The sequence below is a fragment of the Chrysochloris asiatica genome, unplaced genomic scaffold, assembly GCF_000296735.1.
Source record: "Chrysochloris asiatica unplaced genomic scaffold, ChrAsi1.0 scaffold00168, whole genome shotgun sequence".
NCBI classification, from domain to species: Eukaryota; Metazoa; Chordata; class Mammalia; order Afrosoricida; family Chrysochloridae; genus Chrysochloris; species Chrysochloris asiatica.
The window spans coordinates 246,090-261,315 of NW_006408686.1; the positions used below are offsets into that span (position 1 = coordinate 246,090).

The 15,226-nt window shown below is 49.7% G+C and overlaps 1 protein-coding gene across 1 annotated transcript in view; it reads left to right on the forward strand.

The window, feature by feature from the left end:
* Nucleotides 1–380: 380 nt before the first annotated feature.
* SYMPK (symplekin) overlaps nt 381–15,226 on the forward strand; it is a 28,824-nt gene continuing 13,978 nt past the window's right edge. Inside the window, exons 1-9 of the mRNA XM_006871323.1 lie at nt 381–491; nt 596–661; nt 1,676–1,729; nt 1,811–1,884; nt 5,113–5,239; nt 6,088–6,337; nt 8,412–8,582; nt 10,146–10,385; nt 13,509–13,663. Coding sequence (XP_006871385.1) covers nt 387–491; nt 596–661; nt 1,676–1,729; nt 1,811–1,884; nt 5,113–5,239; nt 6,088–6,337; nt 8,412–8,582; nt 10,146–10,385; nt 13,509–13,663 — 1,242 coding nt within the window. The 5' untranslated portion in view covers nt 381–386. The remainder of the gene's footprint in view (nt 492–595; nt 662–1,675; nt 1,730–1,810; nt 1,885–5,112; nt 5,240–6,087; nt 6,338–8,411; nt 8,583–10,145; nt 10,386–13,508; nt 13,664–15,226) is intronic.

The following is a 15,226-nucleotide window of genomic DNA, read 5'->3' on the forward strand; positions in this document are numbered from 1 at the left end:
AGTTCCTCAGAGCTGTGTTTGAGAAACTATGCTGTGGTGCCCAATCCAAACACAGCCCTAATGGGGTGCAGCAAATTGGCCGCGATGGTTCATTGTCCCGTCGTTCAGCAGATACTGCAGTTTGCGCGCTATGTGTAAATGTAAAGTCCTACATTGACCTGGGAGTCCATCATGGAAGGCAGGTGACACCAGATGACAACCCCTATGCACATATACATACAGCCTGGAGCGGGGAGGGATGTCAGAAGGTCAGTCAGGGAAAGGACGGCCTGGCAAAGTGGGGTGAGCCCTGTGTTGGTGACAGGGTGCAGATCAGCCCCAGCCACCCACAGAGACTTAGAGCTTGACCCATGCTCTTCTTCCCCAAGTAATACCTGACAGTAGCCATGGCGGCCAACAGCGGGGACAGTATCACCCGCCGGAGCGTGGCCTCTCAGTTTTTCACACAAGAGGAGGGCACAGGCATTGATGGCATGACCACCTCAGAAAGGGTGAGTGTGCAGACAAGGGCTCCGGGTGGGGAGACACACCCCTGCCTTTGGGTGCAGAGCCTTGGGAGTGCAAGTCAGCACCCAGCCTGCCTCCTTCCCGCCAGGTGGTGGATCTCCTTAACCAGGCAGCGCTGATCACCAATGACTCAAAGATCACAGTGCTCAAACAGGTGAGGCCTGGGGAGAGGGGTGGGCTCAGCGGGATGTGGGAGGGGAGGGAGGAGCTGTGGAAGAGGCGCCACAAGCTGTAAAGTGGCAGCGCCGGCTTGTCTGACCTTTAACAGTAGCATCTGCACAAGGCCGGTTCCTGTGACTGAGGCCGAGGTCAGACATGTCTCCTCTCTCCAAGCCTTTCAGCATTGTGACACCAGCTGTCCCTCCCACGACACTCTTTTCTTATAATGGGCACACTGAACCAACCCCCGGAATCACAGTCACGGGGTTTTTAGGGAAGTGTAAGGTTACGACTCAGATTCAGGCAGGACTCGGATACAGTTCTTGGGTAAGGACAGCTTGATCATGCGGATAGCCAGGACTCTCCACAGCCATCAGCCTCTCAGTCCTTGGCCCCTTAGGCCCCTCAGGCTGTCCCTGCTCAGTCTCTGCCCTGCTCAGACAAGGATTACGAAACTGTTGAGCTCCATCAATAAGTGCCTTGGGGCACCTCACTCTGCTAATAAACCTCCCTCCTGCCCGAAGACACTCAAATTGGCGCCCCATGGGTCAGCACACCAACTGGAACTGCCTTCCTCTAATGGCCCTGGAAGCCCACTGTGTTCTCTTACACTGGTCTCTTGGTGTTACAGTGTGCTCTATGACATTCTCAGTGTACACATCCTGACCTCGAAGGCAGGACACTAGAGATCACTGATGCACAGGTGAAAAGGCAGCAAATGTCAGGCAGGTGGGAGCCCGGGGGTATCTCCTGCTTGTCTGCTTCCCCACTGTAACACACACTCACTGGGTGTCAAGGCCTTGCAACAACCCAGTGAGTTGTTTAAGATCCCCATCGTACAAACTTAAGATTCAGAGGGAGAGGCTACTTGCCCAGGACCACGGCAGGGAGCAGCCGAGCCAGGGTTTGAACTGAGTTCCCCAGGCTGTTTCCCCTACACTCTCATGTCTGCTTTGGTTGGATCCTGTTTTACATAGTGATTCTCTCCCCTACCCCCATCTCCTTGTAGGTCCAAGAGTTGATCATCAACAAAGACCCCACACTGCTGGACAACTTTCTGGATGTGAGTGACCAAGGGGACAAAAGAGGGTGGGGGTGGGGGGGTCCTGGCAGGGCCCTGACCCTCTCTTCCTGACCTCGCCAGGAGATCATCGCCTTCCAAGCAGACAAGTCAATCGAAGTGCGCAAGTTTGTCATCGGCTTCATTGAGGAGGCCTGGTACGGAGAGCCCTCTGGGTGGAGTCAGCCCCTCACCCCCGGGTCCAGGCCAAGCGCTGCCCTGAGAGCCCTGCCCTCTGCTTCCTAGACCCATTCTCCCTCCCAGTACACACTGGCTTCCCAACAAAGATGGAATGAGGTCACTGTGATCCCTGTACTTCTCACTCTTCCCCTCTGCTACATCAGTAAGGACTGTCAGCTCTGCCCTCAAATGACAGCCAGAACCTGACCAGTCTCAGTGACTTCCCCGGCTGCTCTGCTGGTCCAGGCCACCCTTACTTCCTGCCTGTGTCCAGCGGCCTTCCTGCTGTTCTGGCTGCCACAGTGGTCCTGCAAACAACACATCAAACCCCTGCTCTCGAGCCTCCACCAGCCTGTGGTCTCACTGAGGCTGAAAAGTAAACTCCACATTGTCAGTGGTCCTTACCCCACTCCTAGCCCTCTGCTTCCCTCCGAGCACACCAGTCAGCGAGAACCTGGCTGTTCTCAGAAAGCCCTGCTTTGCTTCACTGTGTCGCCCCCTGCTGTTCCTGCTAGGGGCCTCATCCCCAGGGGGTTCTGTGGGGATCCTGCATCCCCTTGGGCCTCTCTTTGGGCTCCATCCAGTACAGCCTACCCACTTGGGGTCCCCTCTGTTCACACTGTGCACACAGTGCTCATGCGATAAAATAACCTCGATGGTTCTCTTCCGCAAAAAAGTCAGCTCCCTGAGGACTGGCCTTTTGTGTACTGCAGTCCCCAGTGCTGAGAGCAACACTGGCACACAGTAGGGGGTGAGGAACTTAACTACTACTGTAACCACCACTGAGCAGGGGCTGGCACAGCCGGATAAGCATTGGGCTGTTAACTGTAAGGTCAGCAGTCAAATCCACCAGCTGCTTCACAGGAGAAAGATGAGATTGTCTGCTTCCTTAAATGTTTACAACCTTGGAAAACCTATGGAGCAGTTCTCCTGTGTCCTGTCCTATAGGATTGCTCTGAGTCAGTCACCTAGATGGCAGTTGGTTTTTGGTGTACTAACTGCCAAGCCCCTAGGTGACACAAATGGTTTACACTTAGCTATTAACTGAAAGGTTGGTAGTTCTGACTCACCCAGTAGTGCCAAGGAAAAAAGGCCTGGCAATCTGCTTCTGTAAAGATTACAGCCAAGAAAACCCTATGGAACCCAGTTCTACCCTGTATGATTCAGAATTGACTCAGTGGCAACTGGTTTGGTACTAAATGCTTTACGTACCTGGTTATTTGACCCTCAAAGTAACACTATTTGACCCATTTTACTGAAGATAAAACTGAGGCCTGAAGAGGTAAAGCAAGTTTCTTAAGGGCACACAGCCAGTATGTGGCAGGTCCAGGATTTGAACCCACGTGTGACTCCACAACCACATTCTCAATCTCTGCCCTTCCCTGGTGAATTCTCCTGAGTTTGCAACAAGTCCATTTGTTCAGCAAATGTGTCTCAGAATGTGTACTTTGTGCTGGGCACACGTGTCAGGCTGCAGCATGTAGCAGAAAAACATAGACTATACCTTCCTTTATGGGGCTTCAGTCATGTTTCTTAGTATTTGACTAGTTTCCAGTTGTGATGCATGCTGTGAAAATTATGCTCGTGTGTTAAGCTCTAGGTGTGGCCTTCTTGAATTTCCTTATTCACTGAACATTTAATATATGGCTTTTCATGAGGTCCTGCTAATAGTAGACTCTGGATTTGTACTGATGGGGGAATGATTTGCCTTCAGAACCCTCAGCCTTAGGTCATCCAATCAGTAAACAAAACTCAAACCCATCAAGTTGATTCCAACTCATAGTGACCCTGTTATTTCTGAGGACGTATTTCAGAAGTAGTACCAGAAAGGTTATTTCAGTAACCTCCTATGCATGAGAAAGCTGGACAGTGAATAAGGAAGACTGTACAATAATTGAATTTGAGTTAGGGTGTTGGAGGAGAATATTGAAAGGGCCATGGGCTGTCAAAAGAACAAACACCTGTATTGGAAGAAAGACAGCCAGAGTGCTCCTTGGAGGCCAGGAACCCAAACTTTGCCCCTCATACTTTGGACATATTGTCAGGAGAGACCAGTCGCTGGAGAAGGGTGTTTGGTAGGGTTGGGGGGTCAGGAAAAAAGAGGAAGACCCCTAGCGAGATGGTTTGGCAAAGTGGCAGCATCAATGGGCTCAATTGTGAAGTTAGCACAGAACCGGGCAGTGTTTGGTTCTGTTGTGCATCGGGTCACTATGAGTCGGTACTGACTTGATGGCACCCAGCAACGACCACCAGAAAGCCTCATCTTTTCCTCCATGTGTTTGAACTGCCAATCTTATGGTTAGCAGTCCAGTGCTTATCTTAACTGTTAAGTAAAGCAACGTGTTGGAAAAGTTGTAATGGTGGCTAATACTATTGAGGGCTTTCTATATGCCAGCGAGTCCCGGAGATACAGTGGATTAAATACTGGGTGGTTCAAACTCTCCCCCTGTTCATTCTGTGAGAAGAAAGATGTGGCGGTCTGCACCTGTAAGGATTTGAGCCATGGCGACTCCATAGGGCAGGTCTCTGTCTGCAGGGTCTGAGTCAGAATCAACTTGATGGCAGTGGGCTTGGGGTTAGTTTCTATGCAAGGCACGCTTCCAAGCATTTTGCAAGTGTTCTGTTTCTCACAGCTACTTGTGAGGTAGGTGTTGGTGGTTTTGTGTGCTGTGGAATCATTCTGATGCATAGTGACCCTATATAGGGTTTCCAAGGAGCAGTTTGTGGGTTTAAACCACTAACTTTGCTATTAGCATTCCACTGCTTATTCTGCGGTGCCACACCCGGATTCCATGAGTCAGGTACTAATATTCTAAATGGGACAAAGTCACTTGCCCAATTTCATACAGCTAGGAAGTGGCAGAACCAGAATTTAAACCCAGGCTGCCTGCTCTCCTTCCCCTTATGTGAATGGCAGAGCCTTACGAGAGCAAGGAGGTGACAGGCTGGGGGCTGCAGGACTCCCAGCTAGAGGGTCCAGGGGTGGCCTCTGCCAGAGATCACAAGCGTTCTCAGTTTCCAGATGTACCAGCAAACAAGGCAAATGTAGTCTCTGGTAGAGCTGGCCTCACACTGCCATTCTGTCTTCCCACCTCCTGTCCAGTCCCCTGTGACACTGGACTACTTTTACTTCCATCTTGGACCCCCGGCTACCACCACCTGTCCTAAGACCACTTTGACCTTCCCTCTTGTCCTCTGTCCCCCAGCAAGCGAGACATTGAGTTACTGCTAAAACTGATTGCAAACCTCAACATGCTCTTGAGGGACGAGAACGTGAATGTGGTGAAGAAGGCCATACTCACCATGACCCAGCTCTACAAGGTGGCTCTGCAGGTGAGCGCTCTCTCACCCTGTCTCCACACAGGGCAAACCTGTTAGGAGTCAAAGTGAGGCACATCACCTTCTTCATGGGCAAGATGTGTGGCCTGTCTGGGACGGGTGGAGGATAAGACCAGGGCATCTGATGTAGTCTGCTGGTCAGGGGGTTGCCGGTAATCAGGCAACCTTTCCCTCCCTTTCTTCTTTCCACCCACCCATTCATCCTTCCCTCATTCTTTCCTCCTTTCCTGTCCATCCATCCATCCTTCCTTTTATCCATCTGTCCTTATTTATGTCCTTCCTTGCTTCCTTTGATCCATCCGTCTTTCTTTCACCCATCCTCAGACATTCCCTGAGCACCTCCTCTGTGCCTAATACTGTGCTGGGGACGCAGCAGTGACCATGACAGTCCAGTTCCTGCTGTCGTAGGACTTAGGACTTAAGACTTGTATTAACTGTGGGTTCTAGTGAATGTTGGAGGGACGAGAGCAGACTGATGGGATGTCCATTGGCAGTCATGAAATGAATGTGTCTGCTGACTCTCCTCCTCTATCTTGCGAGGTCAGCATTGTTATTCCTTTATCTAACTGAAGAATTCAGCCCTTGTCACTTGGAGTCGTCAGTGTCTAGTGATGGGTCTGTGTGAGCCCAGGACCAGACCTGTCTTGGTTACCATTGGGTCCTGATCATCACCAAGCACAGGACCAGGGACAAGACTAGAATTCAGTGTTTCCCAAGTGAATGTATCCATCTTCACTTAATGGGTCTCTGGTTGGATGGAGGTATGCTGGCAACTGATGTCTTTTTCCCATCCCCATCTCTGCATCTGTCTGTCCATCCACCCCTCTCTGGCCTGCTGGCAGTGGATGGTGAAGTCTCGGGTCATCAGCGAGCTCCAGGAGGCCTGCTGGGACATGGTATCTGCCCTGGCCGGAGACATCATTCTGCTGCTAGACTCCGACAACGACGGCATCCGCACTCACGCCATCAAGTTTGTGGAGGGCCTCATTGTCACCCTGTCGCCCCGCATGGCAGACTCCGAAGTGCCTCGGCGCCAGGAGCATGACATCAGTCTGGACCGCATCCCCCGCGACCACCCTTACATCCAGTACAGTGAGTGCTGCCTGCCCATGAAGGCTTTATGCCCATCACTGCCCCAACCACTGAAACTTCTGCTGGCGCTCCTTGCTCCTTCCCCTGCTTTCTGGAAACAATACAAGGAGCTTAGCCCTGATGCCAGCCCTCAAGTCCTGCTTCCAAGCTGATGCAGCGAGCACACAAGTCGCTTCTCTAGCTTGACTTCCTTTTTTGTAAAAGGGAGCTGGTGCCATCTCTCCCTTTCATAGGGCTGTGGTGAAGAGGAGCGCACTTACTGTTAACTGGTTTTCCCGACTGCAAATGATAAAAGTGCTGCATACCATCGAGGCAACTCTAACTCAGCAACCCAGGGAAAGAGTCCAACTGCCCCACTGGGTTTCCGAGAGCAGAAATCGTCACAGCAGCAGACTGCCTCTTCTTTCTGCTGTGAAGTGACTGGTGGGTTCAAACTGTCCACCTTTCAGTTAGCGGTCAGGCTGCTTAACCACTGTGCCGTCAGTGCTCCTCAGTGTCCAGCAATGTGGAGAAGTACAACTGAAACGAGGGGAAATCTGCCCTCCATCCCCCCGGCATTTCATCTTTGTGATGCAAATATAGATCTTTGGAGGTGTATCTTCATAGTTCATAAAATTTTGGGATTTTTTTGTTTAAAAAAACCTGTCTTGTTTTTAAATGAGAAGCATTAGAATATAGTGATGTGGGTTCAAATCCCAGTTCTGCCATTGGGCAGGTCTCCTGTTTTCCCTGAGCCAGTGTCCTCATCGGCATCATGGAGTCCTAGTGGTACAGTGGGTAGGCACTTGTCTACTAACCAGAGGTGGGTGGCTTAGAGCCCACCAGCGGCTGCTCAGGAGAAAGCTGCAGCCACGTGCTTCCATAAAGCTGACGGCCTTGGAAACACTTGAGTCAGTTCTACGCTGTCCTGTTGTTGTTGTTAAGTGTTGTCTAGTCGGTTCCAGACCCTGGATAGGGTTTCCAAGGAGTGGCTGGTGAGTTTGAATCACCGACCTCGCAATTCAGTGCTGAGCCTCCATTGCCACACCAGAACTTCTGCCCTAGGGGGTCGCTTTGCGTCAGAATCCACTCAGCTGCAACAGGCTTGGTTTTGTGATTGACATCTACCTTAAGGTTTGTTGTTGGTAAGTGCTACTGAGTTGGTTCTGACTCATAGCGAACAACCCGGTATGGGATTTCCAAGTAAGTTTGAAGTGCTGCCCTTGTGGTTCAGACAGACCTTGCGGTTCAGTATTTGATCCCACAGTGCCACACCAGGACTTAAAGTTTAGCTGTGAACGTTTGGAGAATTGATATGGCTGCATAGTCAGCGGCCTATAAATACCAGGCTCTCTACTGTATTGTTGGACAACCTGTTTAACTCAACAGGAACATCTTTCCTCATCACAGTCATGTTCAAACGCTACAAAGTATTCCATAATATGAATATGTCATGTTCTCCTAAGCAGTTCTCTATTGCTAGGCATTGAACTTGCTTTTTGATTTGTCATTTCAAATCAAGTGGCATTCAAAATGTAGAAATTGCCTAGCAGAATAACCACCAGGGTGTGAAGGGTAAACTTTAGGAGGAACTGGGATCCTTGAGTACACTGTGTGTGCCGACATATACTCACATATTTTAATATTTACATCAACACAAGTTCATGTAGTCAGTTTCCTGCAGTTAGAGACGTAAAGTTTGTTTTCTAGTCTTCATTATTGCACACCCATGCTTTGAACAAAGGAGTCCTAAGAGCCAAGTGGACTGAGCTGGGCTGCTAACAGCAAGGTCAGCAGCTCCGTGGGAGAAGGAGGAGGCTTTCTGCTCCTGTAAGGATTTACAACCTTGGAAGCCCTATCCAGGGGCACTATGAGTCGGAACCAATTCCACCGCACACAACCACATAACTCAAATTTTATACTCATCTCATGGCACTCATAACGACTGAACTTTCTGGGTGTTCTTTTTTCCCTCTTTCCCTCAACCATTCACAGACAATCTGGGTACCAAGGTCCTTTTGGCCCTGAAAGTTGATCTCTCCGTAGACCTGGGAGAGAGGCCCTTGGTCACTGGCTCTCTCCTCTCCCTCCTCAGATGTGCTGTGGGAAGAGGGTAAGGCAGCCCTGGAGCAGCTGCTTAAGTTCATGGTGCACCCCGCCATCTCCTCCATCAACCTGACCACGGCGCTGGGCTCCCTCGCCAACATCGCCCGCCAGAGGCCCATGTTCATGTCAGAGGTGATCCAGGCCTACGAGACCCTGCATGGTGAGTGGGTCCCTTTGCATCTCCCTGAATGCCATTCTGAGGAATTTGACACCAGTCTAACAGGTTAGGCGTGGAAGGAAGGGTTCTTTAGGGCAGACGGTGAGGCAGTAGCGGGGGAAGGAGGTTTAAAAAAGTTTGTGGAAAAATTCCCTAATCTTTGCATTCTTAGAAGGTCGCTATGAGTTGGTATCAACTTAGTGGCATTGGGTTGGGTTTTTGGCTTTCAATTCTATTTTTCCACAAACTTTTGAAGCCCCCTCATGTGAGACAGGTCTCTTGGTTATATGTGCCAGAACCTGGCTCAATACTGGCTTTAGTATTGAGGTATATATAGGTGAAATAACATGTTAAATGCTATAAAGTACTGCAGGCTCCTCCTACACACACACGTGCACACACACACACACACACACACACACACACAAAAAAAAAAAAAAGTGCCAAGAGAGGTTGAATAGATGTACCGAGATTTTTAAATGTTGATAGGCTACATGGAGATTCGTTTTCACTACTTTTGAGGGGGGATCAGCTTGAGGTAAGAAATCCTGTAGTTCATGCCTCTTGTTTTCACTACATTGGCTTCGATCTCTTGACTCTCTCCTCAGTGTAGCAGTGATGCCACCCTCCCCACCCTTTGCGCCAATTCCATCAGTTTAACAACCCCAGGTGAAAGAGAGTGTCTCCTTCCCAGGCATTCCAGCAAAAGTCCCTGGTCTGATGCTCATTGTTTCTGATTGGCCAAGCAGACATTAGGAGTTTGTTTCTGAACCAATCACAGCAACTGGGGGAATGTGGTGTTCCTATTGGCCCCTGGGTCTCATGGCCAGTTGGACTGAGAATGGAGACAAGGTGGTTCCCACAAAGGAGAGTTAGAGTGTTGTTAGCTGAGGAAGGAGGACTAGATGCTGGGCAGGTGACCTTACAAGCATCCTCTTTAACTGTGGAACAAGGGAGACTCACTCATCAAGGTGACATTAGAAAGTCATTCTGGTGACATTAGAAAGTCATTCTGGTGACAGGGAGACCAGTGATGAAGCTATTGTGGCAGTTCTGTTGGGGAATTCTGGAGGTGGGAGTGGTGTTCATAGCCTTCCCCCAAAAAACCAGTTCATCAGTTACCTTGGCCTTGATCCCTATTCAGTGTCAATCCCATGGGGTCAGAAGAGAACTGTGCTCCCCTGGGTTTCCAATGGCTGATTTTTTCAGAAGATCACCAGGCCTTTCATTTGCGGCACCTCTGGGTCGACTTGAACCACCAACCTTTCAGTGAATAGCTGCACTCATTAACTACTTGCATTCCCCAAGGCCTCCCTGACTCTCTTTAGGGGAGGCCCAGTGGGATTTCTTGAGCAGAAGCAGGGAGAGGAGAGACTTTACTAGGACAGTTTGATTTTCATGGATGGAGGCCTCTCAGTGGTCCTAAGTGGCTAGTTCTGGAGGAAGGCCACCCTCTAGAGCTGAAGGCAGCGGACTGTTCCTGCAGCCTGCCAGGGAGACAACCTCTGCCCAAGTTTGGGCTTGGGAAATGAGACCAACACGAAGTTCCTACTTCTTTCTTAACAGCCAACCTCCCCCCGACGCTGGCCAAGTCTCAGGTGAGCAGCGTACGCAAGAACCTCAAGCTGCACCTGCTGAGTGTGCTGAAGCACCCAGCCTCCCTTGAGTTCCAGGCCCAGATCACCACCCTGCTGGTGGACCTGGGTACCCCTCAGGCCGAGATCGCCCGTAACATGCCCAGCAGCAAGGATGCCCGCAAGCGGCCCCGAGATGACTCCGATCCCACGCTCAAGAAGATGAAGCTAGGTGAGGGGCCGTGTTGGAAGGAAAGGGGCAGGTGCTAGCCATGCTTACTTACTCTTTCCAGTAAAGAGATGAGTTAATGTGGCTTGAAACGAGATCCTGAGTCACATTAGATAACATAATGTAGTTGTTGTTTGTTGTTAAGTGCCGTCGAGTCAGTTCCGACCCATAGCGACCCTATATGGGGTTTCTGAGGAGCGGCTGGTGAACTGGAACCGCCAAGGGTAGTGGTTCAAACCCACCAGCTGCTCTGTGAGAGAAAGATGAGGCTGTCTGTTTCTGTAAAGGTTGACAGGCTCGGAAACGCCGAGAAGCAACTCTTCCTTCTCCTGTAGGGTGGCTGTGAGTTGAAATTGACTCGACAGCAGTGGTGGGGCTGTATGTACTAGATGACATTGTGCTGTAGGAAGGGCTTTCCGTCTCCTTACTTTATTTACTCCCAGTATGGACTCTGGATTCTTGTTAAGTGCCATCAAGTTGGTTCCAACTCATAGTGATCCCGGATAGAGTGTCTGAGGAATGGCTGGTGAGGTTAAACCACCGACCTTGTGGTTCAAAACCGACCTTGCAGACCAGCGCATTAACCTGAAGCGCCACACCAAGATTCTGTGGTTGATCCTTATTCCTGGGTTATTTGTAGTGATTTGAACTGTTTCATTCCAATTCAGCTCTTCTACTGAGAATGTGCTTTTCCCCCCAGATAGACAGAATCACCTGGGGGTCCTGTTAAACGGTAGATATTGTGATTCAGTTATCTGGAAATGCTCATGCTATGTGTAAATGCATATTCTCAGCAAGGAGTTGAACTGGAATGAACCTTTTGGAAGCCCTGGGTATTCATTCTTTCTGTCCTTATTTAATGCTTAGAGTGGCCCATATTTAGCCAGTAGGTGCCTTTGCACAGGCTGCTGTGTCTTGAACATAACCCCATCAGTTATTTTCTAACATTTTACTATGTTCTGGCTGCACAGACAGTCTCCAGTCACCTTTGACTCCTCTTGCCCTGACCTTGGAATCAGCCATTTCTCTAAAGAGCCCCCTGGGTGGCTGCTGCTTTTTTTTTTTTGCAACTTTTTGTGAATTCAGTGACGGTTTACAGAGCAGATCATCAGTTTTACATGCAACAAATCATACACTTTCCTTCATGACAGTGATTGCAGTCTGCTCCCTTCATGTTTCTTTCATCTGTTAACCTCCCTCTTATTGGATATTGCCTTCCTTGTCACCCAAGCGGACACATTTTTTGATGGCCATTGCCAGTCTGCCTTCCAAGGCACCCGTTCACGTTCCCAGCCAGAGGGAGGGTGTGTGTACTGGTCCCTGTTGCCCTCCCTCACTAGTCCCAGACAGTCCACAGCCCTGCCGCCCATGGGAGTGGGTCTCTGGTTTGGATTCGAATTCTTGCAAGTATTAGAGTCAGTTCATCTTTTCAGATGACTAATTATTTGCATTTCTGTGACATGTTCTCTCATAACCAAAAAGCCAAACCCCTTTCCGTCGAGTTGTTTCTGACTCTGACTCAGCATGACCCTATAGGACAGAATCAAAGCGCCCTACAGTTCACTGGACTGTACTGGGTCCAGAAGCAGACTGCCACAGCTTTCTCCCAGACAGCAGCACCCTTTCGCTTAGCTGCCGAACCCTTACCCACTGTGCAACTGGTGGCAGCTCCTTGTTGTTAAGTACCATCTAGTAAGTTCCAACTCATCGGAACCCTGTACAGAGTTTCCAAGGAGCACCTGGTGAGTTTTGAACCGCTGACCTAGCAGTTCAGGCCAACCTTGTGGTGCAGTTCTTATCCTACAGCGCCACACCAAGACTCCTGTTCATTCATAGTCTTCACTTATTTTATTATTGGATTACTCAGCCTTTTTCAATTGAGTTGTATACGGTAAATGCAAACTTAAATATGTGCGTTGCAAATGTTTACAAATGAATGCATAATATTTCATATTTATTGCCAAATTTTGCTTTAATTATCACCTTGTTGAACACTTCAGCTTTTTTTCATTTTATAAATGTTGTTAGGATCATTGAGTTGGTTCCGACTCATAGCAACCATGTGTTGGGTTTCCGAGGAATAGCTGGTAGGTTTTAACCACTGACCTTGTGATTAGCAGCCCATTGCTTATCCTACAGTGCCACACAAAGACTCCTCTATAATTACTGCTCAAGTTCAAATCATCAGTTGTATCCTCCCCCGCTTGGACTAGACATCATACTCTGCCACTTCTGTGCCAGTTCTCCGTACAGTCAGTGCTATGGTGAATCCCCTGGGCGTGTTACCTTACACATATACATGAGGGTGTTTTTAGGAGCTCTGGTAGCGTAATGGTTACGAATCGGGCTGTGAACCGCAAGGTCAGCAGTTCGAAACTACCAGCTGTTCCACGGGAGAAAGATGAGGCGTTCTGCTCCCATAAAGATTTACAGCCTCGGAAACCCTGTACAGGGTCGCTATGGGTCAGAACCAACTCCACGGCCCTTAACAACAACCTAACTGAATGGCAGTGTCAAAGGGACGTGCACATTAGAAATTCCAATAGACTATCTAATTGCCCTTCCCAAAGGCCGTTCTTTTCACATGTCCACAAAGAACCAAGGCAAGGAGCCATTACTCCAGACCCATATTAACAGCGGCTCTTCTCTTCTGTTCTGGTTTTTGTGGATCACATAGGCAAAAATGCTCAGTTTAATTTTCACTTGCCTGATTCAAAGCTGGAGGTTATTAAACAGTGAAGCTCTGAGAAATTAATAGTTAACTTGTTTGTTAATGAAAGAGGTCCTGGTTTGGTACTGTAGGATAAACACGAACTGTTGATTGCAAGGTTGGCTGTTGAAACCCATCAGCTGCTCCTTGGAAACCCTATGCAGAGTCACTATGAGTCTGACTCAAAACGAAGGCACTTAACAACTTGGAGCTTATGGCAATCACCAGGACAGGTGTGACTCATTCCCATTTTCCAGATTCGGAGAATTGAGGCCCAGAGTGAAGCATGTAGTTGCCTGAGGGCATGTGAGGATTTGAAGGCAGACCCTGTTTCCTGAGGCTGGCAGGAAGCAGTGACCACCCGGACTCTCCTCAAGGAGAGGGAGCCAGCATCTTGTTCCTCTCCCCCATTGCAGAGCCCAACCTGGGGGAAGACGATGAGGATAAGGATTTGGAGCCAGGCCCATCAGGGACCTCGAAGGCCTCAGCCCAGATCTCAGGCCAATCAGACACAGACATCACAGCTGAGTTTCTGCAGCCTCTGTTGACGCCTGACAACGTGGCCAACCTGGTGAGAACTACGGGACAGGAAGAGTCGCCCAGATCTTCCCTGCCTTTCCCTGTACTGTCCAGATGCCATCAGCCTCTCCAAATCCAAGAGGGACCACTACCCTTCATGATGGTCGTGACCTGAGTCCCCAACCACACCCACATACCCCAGCCCTCACTCTTCCTCTCCTTGGAAGGCAGTGTCAACTCACTGAACTGTGCTGAGTGGTGTGGACTTAGGTCTTGGTGGACGAGGGTGGTCTGAGTAGCCATCAGATGGTGAAAATGCTCTGTTGGCTTCAGTCGGAGGTGGGGGCCAGGGCAGGGGGAGGGGAGTCTAATACAGCCCTCCCAGACCTTTCCATTAGGTGCTCATGGAGACTGCCTCTTCCCAGCCATCTCTGCCTTCCTTCCTTAAGCCTGAGGTGAAAGGGTGGAGGGATGGTGCCGAAATGGTGTTGGGGACATGTCTGACCTTGTCCAGCTTTACAAGGGAGGAGACTCAAACTCCACATCAGCCCAAGGCTGATTCCTATGAAGCCGAGGTCAGACATGCTTCCACTCTCCCACCTTCTTTATCCTCACATCAGCCATTCTCCCACTGACTCTCGACTTCTCTGCTGGGCTCATTAATCACAGACAGTCCTCACATGGGAATCACAGAAAATACTCAGGACTGGGGGGTTTATTAGGAAAGTGAACAAGGTGCAGATTCAAGATCAGGAATTTAGGCAGAATAAAGCAGGAGTGCCTCTTGTCATTCATGCCGAAGGCACACCTCTCTAATCTTTGACCTCTGCCCCACTTGCTCTGCTGATGAATGCCCAAAGGGCACCCAGTTCTGCCAGCCAGGCTCCTGCCACAAGGCCGTCAGCTTTATTCCTTCCGAGGGTAGGGATGCCACTCCTCTGCCCCTGCTGTGTCTCTTACCACTGCTGCTTCGCTCCACAGGGATTTGGGGGTTCTCTCGTGATACTCCTAGGGTCATCTGTTCTGGCTTTTGAGATGGCTCGTTTTAGTTAAGAGTCCCGTACACCCTGTTTGCATGGTCCTGGCATTGTGGGTTACACATGAGGCTGCTAACTGCAAGGTCATCAGTTTGAATTCACCAGCTGCTCCTTGGGAGAAAGATGAGGCTTTTTGTTCCCATAAAGATTTACAGCCTCTGAGGCCCTCTACAGGATTGCTATGAGTTGGGACCAACAGCACACATCATCCCAATAGTTCGGTGTGCGTTACAAAGACTCTCGTAATAGAGCCATAATTCACTGTACAACAGGAGGCAAGGAGGGTGTGGGGAGCTCACAGTGAGCTTTAGGCCTGGACTGATAGCCACAGGTGTCTCAGGCTCAACCTGTCAAAACTAAACTTGGAAACTTACTCCATGGGAGAAAAATGAGATTTTCTGCTCCTGTCAAGATTTAACCCTTGGAAACCTTCTGCAGGGTCACTGTGAGTGACTAGGCCGTACAACAGCAGCAGGCCCTATTTGAGCTGGCTCCAGGAACCGGGGACTTGTTCTACCTTTTCTCTCCTTGGCACACCCTAGAAGATGGCCCTTTCAGGTTGATGGCCGGAAGTGTTC